This window comes from Pteropus alecto, unplaced genomic scaffold (assembly GCF_000325575.1).
Source record: "Pteropus alecto unplaced genomic scaffold, ASM32557v1 scaffold160, whole genome shotgun sequence".
Lineage (NCBI taxonomy): Eukaryota > Metazoa > Chordata > Mammalia > Chiroptera > Pteropodidae > Pteropus > Pteropus alecto.
In genome coordinates, this window is record NW_006429864.1 from 1,481,745 (window position 1) to 1,491,251 (window position 9,507).

At 46.2% G+C, this 9,507-nt stretch overlaps 2 protein-coding genes across 4 annotated transcripts in view; one reads left to right on the plus strand and one right to left on the minus strand.

Moving 5' to 3' along the window:
* Positions 1–2,055, minus strand: part of LSM4 (LSM4 homolog, U6 small nuclear RNA and mRNA degradation associated) — a 10,248-nt gene extending 8,193 nt beyond the window's left edge. Inside the window, exon 1 of the mRNA XM_006904303.3 lies at positions 1,907–2,055. Within this exon, the coding sequence (XP_006904365.1) occupies positions 1,907–1,909 (3 nt within the window). The 5' untranslated portion in view covers positions 1,910–2,055. The remainder of the gene's footprint in view (positions 1–1,906) is intronic.
* A 209-nt stretch (positions 2,056–2,264) lies between these two features.
* Positions 2,265–9,507, plus strand: part of PGPEP1 (pyroglutamyl-peptidase I) — a 24,007-nt gene continuing 16,764 nt past the window's right edge. For 2 of the 3 annotated variants that reach the window (XM_025043955.1, XM_025043954.1), the window contains exon 1: positions 2,267–2,401. The gene's annotated coding sequence lies outside the window, so the exon portion shown is untranslated. Of the gene's footprint in view, positions 2,402–9,507 lie in introns of all 3 variants that reach the window. The other variant, XM_025043958.1, reaches the window with a different exon arrangement.

Genomic DNA, 9,507 nt, shown 5'->3' on the forward strand with positions numbered 1-9,507 from the left:
CTCTGCCTGGGGTTCCCTTTCCCAGGCTGGTTGCTGCTCAAACATCACATCCCTCAGCCAGGCCCTCATAACCCCATCTAGGAAACAAGGTTTCTACCTGGGCCACTCACTGCTGTTTCCATTAGGACATAGCCAGTCTCTAATTATCTTGTTTTCTTGTCTCCCTAGCTAGACTTTAAATACCACGCCTCCTGCTAGACTGGAAAACTCAGGTGTGGACTTTGTCCAGCGCCAAGCATGGGGCCAGGCACACGAGAGGGACTCTATATATTTGCTAAACAAATATATTAGGGAAAGGCACACATTGCCCAGGAAGGCACGTGTGACAGGTGGGATGCTCACCACACCCCACAAATAAGGAAAGGGAGAGGTTCAAATGGGGAGAGGTGGCATCCAGACAGCCCTCCACAGTTACAACAGTCTGGAGCAGTAGCCACATCTTGCCATCTTCTATATCCTCATCCCTAAACTGTGCTAGAGACAGATAAAGAGAGAAAAGAAAGGAACTCTGAGAAGTTAAAACTCAGTGGTGAAGATGTGTGAAGCTGTCAAGGGAGACAGGAGAGGGCCAGACACCGAGTTCCGGGGGGAGATAAGGTGACCTGGAAATGGAAAAGTCAGAAAAGTGTGAGCAAAGGTTTGTTTCTCTGGGCTTTCTCACAAAGTCTGGGGTCTGGTTCTCAGGTCTGGACCAACCCAAGACTAGAACCAATGGCTTCCTGAGGCTCCCAATTCAGGAAGCTGTCATGGATCACCTCCACATACACACCCAGACCCCTGCAGCCGGCCCCACCATGACCCCAAAAAGAATGTGTCATGCCTTGTTCACTGCTAGACACTCTTCTGGTTAAAGAAATGAGTCTGTACTTTGCACAAACACTGTTCTATACTCTGGGAATATATGGGGGATAAACACAAAGATCCTAGACTCCATAAAGCTTAACAAATAAGGATCCTTCTGGTCATCCCCTCAGGCCAACTTTGCCCTCCAGGAGAGATGGACCCAGTCCCTACTCTCAATTCCTGCACTAGCCAGCAGGATTTAGCAGTAAACTTCACTAACCCTCAGCTTTGAGAAACGTGCCACAATTGTCACAGTGACTCAGAAGCTGATGGGCTAGGCACTCTCCCAGAAGGCCCAATTCTGAATTTCTTTGTAGGGACCTCAACTTCTCCGTCTATACCCAGCGGTCACCACCACTCTCTGGCCTAGATCCAGAACTTACACAATGTGTGAGCAGTATGGACCGGAGAGGCTTCCTATCAAGGCCTCAATTTTTCCTTCTGTTAACTGGGAGGGGGGCAGTTAGTCCACTCCCGGCTCAAAATGCTCCCTCTCCCCCTGGCACGAACGACATACAGTGTGATCCAGGGAGAAGAAAACTCTCTCCGAGTCTGTTTTTAAGCCTGAAAACGAGAGGCATAGGAGGTTGTGTTAACATTCTAAGGGCTTTGCAAGCCCTAAAATCCCACAAATTGGCTTAATTTGAGAACTCAGATGGGCCCTCTACTTCCTGGCACTCCAGCTTTCCAGTATATGAAGTTAGACTGGATCGGATGCAGTTGGGAACTTTCCTGCCCAAAAACTCACTCTGCTGCATTCACCGGACCCTCTGGCGGGTCCCCTCCCTCTCCAGCCTCAGTTTCCCCATCTGCAAAATGGGAAAACTGCGCCTAGACCGCTATACTACGATTATACGTTCTTGCAACTCTAAGTTCCCCGAGACTGACGCGCTGGAAAGAATCTCCTGCCCTCTCAGGCCTGTTTCCCTGCCTCGGTCGGAGGGGCAGGACTCGAGGACCGGATTACATGCTCGCTCCGCGTCGCCCCAGCGCCCGCCCCGAGGACCCTCGGCGGCCGCGTTCCCCGCCTTCCAACGAGATCTCGCCTTCATCCTGCCCTCACCATGGTGTCGGCGGGCAACGGGCCCGCCGGCTACTTCCGCCACCGCCGCCGCCGCCACTGCTCACGCGCCCGCCAGTAGCCGAACCACCGCGCGCCACTAAGCTAAAATAGAGTGGCAGCAACACAAGCCAGTTAGCACGGGGCTACAGGGACGGGCAACCAATCCACGCTGAGTAGGGCGGGGCCTCAAAGGCACAAGGGGAAGGGCGGGCCGTGCACCGTTAGAATTGTGAGGGGAAGTGCCGTAAAGAGCCGCGGTGAATGCTGCGAAAGGGGGCGGAGCAACGTGAGCCGGAGCGTGAAGCTTTGTGGGTAAGGGCGCATGCGTAGATGAAATCTTTGCTGTTGTGGGCTCCACGCTTTGGGTGGGGTAGGTTATTTGCAGTTTGCAAGTGGAGAAACCGAGGCTACGTGGGTTGTCAGGAAGTGCTTCCCGGCCCCTACTATTCTAATCCTCATTATTGTAGTTTATCCTTATCCAAGGCACGTCTTTTGGTAAGTTGGAATCCTGACCGTGCTCCTCTGAGCCTTAGTTTGCCGTCCTGTAAAATAGGTGTAATGATAAGTGTCAGCTACAAGATTGCAGTGAGGATGAGACGAGTTAAGCCATGTGAAAGCACATTGGACAGAATCGGGCATATACTAAGCACTTAATCTATGGATATGCAATAAATATATATTGGGCACGTACTGTGTGTCTGCTCTTGGAAAAACAAACCTGACAAAACGTCCTCGGGCTTAGGAGCCCATGAGGGAGACAGTTAACAGAATAAATATGCAAATATATTCGTTTTCTTGGGTTGCTGTAACCAATTGCCACAAACTGGGTGGCTCAAAACAATAGAACTTGATTCAGAAATCTGAAATCAATGTGCGAGCAGTGTTGGTTTCTGAGGGACAGACAGTTCATCCCATCCCATGCCTCTCTCCTGTCTTCTGGTTGCTGGCAATCCTTGTAGTTCCTTGGCTTGTAGACACATCGTTCCAATCTCTTTATCTTCACAGTGCTTTCTTCTATGTGTCTTTCTAAATCTTTCGCTTATAAGGACACTCTCTTAATAGACCCAAGCTAAATACAGGATAATGATATCTCAAGATCCTTAATTACATCTGCAAAGACCTTATTTTAGATAGGGTCATATTCACAGGTACCAGAGTTTAGAACTTACCCATGTTATGTTAGAACATATCTTTTTAATCAGGGTTACAGTGTGGATTGATCAAATGTGGAACCCATGTAAAGTGCCAGGCATCTGTTACTCCTGAACCAACAGTTGTCTTTCATGTCTTATTTTGGGGTCCTTCCCTCCTGCAGAAGCCAGATCTTGAGATGAGGTCTCGAGGGCACATAGTGTATTTAGGAGGTGACTCTAGAAAGCCCCAAAAGGGGTTGGAGATCTGACACTGGGAGGGAAGGATCCCTGCAGGGGGCATCAATGAGTAGGTCATGCAGAAGGCAACTGGGGGAGCGTCCAGCTGGGGACCTCAGGGAGACAGCATAAGAGCTCATGTCTCATTGGGGTCCCATCCAGGGTTAGGGCAGCTGGAAAATTTATTCTCCAAGTCCCATCTATCATCAGCTCAGGGCTGCTCCCAGGAGAGCTGGCAAGATCTGGGCTGTGCGCAGGACGCTGGTAAGCAGCCAAAAGTGATGTGCTAACTGGGTTAGAGGGATTAGGGTGACCAGCCAAGCCTTATTTGTCAAGGGTAAAGGGCACTTGATGTAAACAACGGAAACTGAGCTACAGGAAATGTCTCAGTATTAATATGGTAGTGGAAGTAGGAAGAAAATCTTGTGCTTGTTCACTCCTTTCTGACTTTTCTAGACTTCTCTATGCGTAGAGGCTTTTTCCCTTTGCACAACTGGCAAACTCCTATTTATCTTCGAAAACTGTTTGGGTGACCCCGTGTGGTGGACTCCAGTCACTGCGGTTTTTGTCAGCCCTTTCAACATAGGGGTGACCAATCAGAGTTCTCCATCTCCCTGGCCATAGTAATTGGTCAAAGGAGGAGCACGTGACCAACCAAGGCCAATCTCCCTTGAGAGGGATGCTGAGGGCTATGAGGGAGAAGAGCGCTTTCCAAAGGAGGTTGTTTAAAGTGAGATAGTGAAATAATGAGATAGTCCTGTTTAATGAGATAGTGAGATTTACAAGTGCGATGGTAAAAGCCCAGTGGCATCAGGACCCAACATACACAAGAATCCAGCATACATAAGAGCTGTGCGGTGGACAGGGAGGCATGGTTCGAGCCCCAGGATCCAGCTACATCTGAGACCATTAGGTCTGATGTTCCACTTAAAGGAGCCCAAGAAGTTATCCTTTATTGCTTAATCCACTTGGAGTTTGGACTCTGTCCTTGGCAATTGTAGGAATCTGCACTAATGCATGGTTGCTCTGTGAACTTCTATTTTCTTTGTTCCGGTTTAAATTGTATATCTGACAGCAGAAACTTAAAGAATGCAAACCAATGTATCTGTCAAATTCACAAAAACACCCTACTCTCCCATTAAAAAAAAAAAAATAGGGACCATCGTAAAACCCAATACTGGCAAGGTTGTGATGAAACCAGTAGACATATATTTCCCTTTAAGTGGGGGAAAAATGGCATCGTGTCTCAAAATCCATAAAAGTGTCATGCCCTTCAACTCAGAAATCCATTTCTGAAAATTTATTCTAAGGTAGTCTTGCAAATAAAGGGAAACACTCTGTGCCAAGGCCTTGCATAATGTTGCCAATTCTGAAATAGCAGAAAGAACATAAAAGTCTGACAGCAGTGGACTGGTTGAGTAAGCTAGGATTCATCCACTAGACAGAATATTTTTCATTCATTAAAAATTATATGTAAATCTTCCCCGCACACATACCCTGAGGGTGGGCTGGACTTAGTGACTCCCTTCTAAAGAATAGAGAAATGGGAAAATTGTAAGGTGATAGGTGATAGAGACTTGAGTAGTAGAGACACCTGGCAGATACCACATGTATTGAGTTGAAGGTGACCCCCTAATGATATGTCCAAGTCCTAACCCCCAGAACCTGTTAATGTGACCTTATTTGGAAAAAGGGTCTTTTCAGATGTACTTAAGGATCTTGAGATGTTATTGTCTGAGATTTAGGATGAAGCCATAGCCCAACTCCTAAGAGAAAGGCAGAAGGATATTTGAGACACAGAGAAGACAGAGGAAGAGATTGGGGTGATCTAGCCACTAGCCGAGGAATGCTAGGAGTCCCCAGAAGCTAGAAGAGACAGCAAAAGATCCTCCGCTAGTGCCTTGAGAGGCAATGTGGCCCTGCTGACACTTGATTTTGGACTTCTGGCCTCCTGAACTTGGAGAGAATAAATTTGTGTAGTTTCAAGCCACAGAGTTTGTGGTCATTTGTTATGGCCATACTCATCTCCTGAAACAAGTGATCCAGATTTCATCTCTGAGATAAGTCATGTGGTTATAAGGAATCTTTGATATGATGAGATGAGAAGGGCATCTCACCTCTGTGGTCTTTCTCAAACACCCATGACCGCATTCTAATCATGACAGAAACAGCAGACAGACCAAGCTCGAGGGCATCCTGCATGTCCAGCCAGTTCTTCCCAAGACTTCCAAGGTCACGAACAACAAAGAAAGACCCAAGAGCTGTCCCAGACCAGAGGGGACTAGGAAGATGTGACTAAATTCAACGGGGTTTCCTCTACAGAGTCCTAGAACAGGGAGAGGACATGAATGGAAGAACTGGTGACTTCCAGATAACATTAGGAGGTTGGTTAATAACAAGGTACCAGTGTCTATTTCTTAGTTGTGCAAATGCACCTGGCAATGCAAGATGTTCACATTCCGGGAAGCTTGCGTAAGGGGTGTAGAGGAGTCTGTGTGCTGGCTTTGCAAGTTTTCTATAGATCATAATTTATTCCAGTATAAAAAGCTTGCAGCACTCTTTAATCCCTATTTCACAGTTAAGGAAACTGAGGCTTGGAATGGGGAAAGAACTCATCTGAGAGCATGCACCACATGAAGACCTAGGCAGAATTTGAACCCAGGCCAGCTGGCTTTAACTGTCATACTTTTGCCCTCCATTCTCTCTCTAAGAATATTTATACGGATTTTAAAAGGAACAATTCTTTACTAATTAATTTTTTTAAAAAACAACTCTGGGGAATAAGCTGTGGTACCTGAGTCTATCACATTGTAGCAATGCCAGTTTTCTGGCTTTGACAATAGTTTAGTAAGATAAACCATTTCTGGAGAGAGCAGAATTAAAGGTTCATGGAAACTGTACTACTTTTTTGTAACTTTGTGTCAGTCTTAAACTGTTTCCAAAAAAGAAGTTATAAAATTTGAGTAGCGGAAATGATTGAATTGAAAGCAGGGTCTCTAAGAGTTATTTGCACACCCATGTTCAGAGCAGCATTATTCATGGTAGCCAAAAGATGGAAGCAGCCCAAGTGCCCCATTGATGGATAGTTGGAGAAGCAAAAGTAGTCCATCCATATGATGAAATATTATGCAGCCTTAAAAAGGAAGGAAATTCTGACACCTGCTACAACCTGGATGAAACTTGAGGTCATTATTCTATGTGAAATAAGCCAATGATGAAAGGACAAATACTATATGATTCTACTTATGTGAGACACCTACAATAGTCAGATTCATAGAGACAGAAAGTAGAAGAGTGGATTTCAGGGGCTGAGGGAAGGGGATGGGGAGTTAGTGTTTAATGGAAACAGAGTTTCACTTTTGCAAGATGAAAAGAGTTCTGAATATTGGTTACACAACAATGTGAATGAATTTAATACCACTGAATTGTACACTTAAAATAGTAAATTTTATGTTACGTGTATTTTACCACAATTTAAAAAAACTCGTGTTTTTTCGAAAAGAAAGTGTCTGTATTGTATTTATTTCTGAGTAGCCCATGTATATACATGGTGCAAGAAATGTCTTCTCCATCCCCACTTTCACCCCTCTTCCCACATCTGGTTCCCTCCTCAAAGGCCCCATGTTATCAATTTCTTACTCTTCCTTCCTGAGATTTTTGCTGCCTTTGCAAATACCTTTGTGTGTGTCTGTCTTTCTCTTAAGATTTGTTTTCCATTCCATAAATGCTTCCACACCAGCTTTTTAAAAAACGCGATAAAATATATATAACATAAAACTTACCACTTAAACAATTTAAAAGTGTACGGTTCAGTGGCATTAAATATATTCACTATGTTATATAACCATCATCTCTTATCTAATTCCAGATTATTTCATCACCCCAAAAGGAAACCCCATCTCCATGAGCAGTCACTCTCCATCCCCCTCCCCCACTCCTGGCAACCACTAATCTTTCTGTCTATGGATTTGCTATTGTGGACATTTCATATGGATGAAATTATACACTATGTGGCCTTTTGTGACTGGCTTCCTTCACTTGGCGTGGTGTTTTCAAGGTTCATATGCATATATCAGAACTTTGTTCTTTTTTTATGGCTAAGTAATTATCCATGATATGGATGGACCACATTTTGTTTATCCATTCATCCCTTGATGGACATATTTTCATGTTTGGGCTATCGTGAAGTGTCATGAACATTCATGCACAAATATTTGAACACTTAATACTTTCAATTGTTTTCAGTTTTTACCTAGGCATGGAATTACTGGGGCCTGTGGTAATTATGTTTAACTTCTCAAGTAACTGCCAAACTTTTTTCCACTGCACCTGCACTATTTTATTGCACTTGGGTTTCCAATGTAGCCATCTTGCTTCCACTACACCCCCGCCCCCAGTCCTCCATCTTCATTCTTGACCTTTTATCTATCCTACCAAGGGTACTGCATTAATCATTACACTGTTGCAAAACTGATCCTTGAGCACACATCTTGGCAGCTCCAGCCAGGACTTACTGGGCTTTGCTTGTCCTCCCCTAAGGACATACCCATGTGCTCTTGCTCCAAATCCTAACCCCTCCCATATGTGACTTGGAACAAGTGCCTTAGCTGCTCTGGGTCTCAGTTTCCTCACTTGCAAAATTGGATAAGAATAGTCCCTCCCTCCAAGGATTTTGGGAGATTAAAAACGAGAACCCTAGTAATACACTTGAACAGGATCTGTAGGTGGTTTGGGTACTAGTGAACATGAGCCTTTACCCCCAAACGCTCTTGGCAGCAGCATAGGACTCAGTTTCTCTTCCTCAGCGCTGACTCTGTGCATTATCAGTTTCCTCCCTTTATTTCTGGTGCAATTGAAGGAAATGAAACACACACTGACTTAACCTCTCTCCACATCCCAGGCACTTATTACATATTCGAGCTATAAAACCTGATTCTGGGTGAGCTTTTATTCTGTTCTCTTCTCCCACTTGGTTTGAGTCTCACTCCCACAGCCAGACCAGGCCAGCTCTGAATTGTCTGAATTCTACCTGAAGCTTCCAGAGACCAAAATAGCCACTGAGTGTGTGACCTACAGTCTGAGCTTAGAGCTACAGGGCAGTCCAGAGACTTCTGCCTGGGTATTCTAAGGCTCAGGCCAGAGGCAGATGGTCCCTTATCAGCACCCTGGCTAATCGGGTCCCAAGGCTGCTTGGAATGAGATGTCAGTGACCCCAATCCAATGTCCAGCTCTGTTTCAGAGGATGTGGCCAGAAACTCGGCTTAATTTTTCTGGTTGTTTTTGGAGCAATTCTGGCCTCTAATGAATGTTGGTGAGGGACCGACTGTGTGTCAGGCTCATACTGGGTGCAGGGACACCGCTGTAATGGAGACATGCCTTTGGCATGGAAATCTTAACCCCTATGTCAGAGGAAATGGGAAATAAATGAAAAAAGCAGTGCGTACAAAGGAATAATTTCTGAATGTGATCGCTACTATGAAGAGGATGAAATAAGGAAATGAGATGGGGGGGCGGTGCTGGTGGTGGTGATGATTTGAGCCAGGGAGAGTAAGGAGGGCCCCTAGGAGGAGGTGACCTTCCAGCTGAACCCTGGAGGAGAGGAAGCGGCTAGGTTTGTGGTACCTGCAGGGCATGCTCCAGGCAGAGGGAACAAAAATGCAAAGGCTCTGGGGTGGGACCGTACTAGGCCCTTGGAGAACCACTGATTGAGTGGGGTGAGTGTGGGGAGGTGGAGGAAGGGGAGGGTAAGTTCTCTGAGCCACATCAGCCTCCTTAGCAACATAAGAGCCTGCAGAGAACCTTCTGGCACCACCCAGGTTTTCACATTTTTATTCCGTTCCCCAGATCAACCTCCTTGCCTGAATGCCATTTCTGTAACACCAGGAGGCTCTAGCCGAGTGGCCTTTCGAACTGTGCCTCAGGTTCCTCATCTGTAAAATGGGGTGAATAACGGAGCCTTGAACACAGGAAAGTTAAGGGCCCCAAATAATTCATCACCATAGGCATATAGTAGACACTCAATGAACATTTGTGGAATAAATCACTGGCTCGTCCCCAGTTCCTGACTCACAGAGTTTAGGTGGCCACACCCTACGAGACTGAGGCTGAGGTGGGTACGGAACCGGGAGCCCCCAGCGGAGCTCTGGGGTTGGGGGTGCGTATGCTGCGTCTCCGGCCCGGGGCCGCGCACGCCTAGAGGCCCGGCCGGGGGCGGGGCCGGACTTGGGGGGC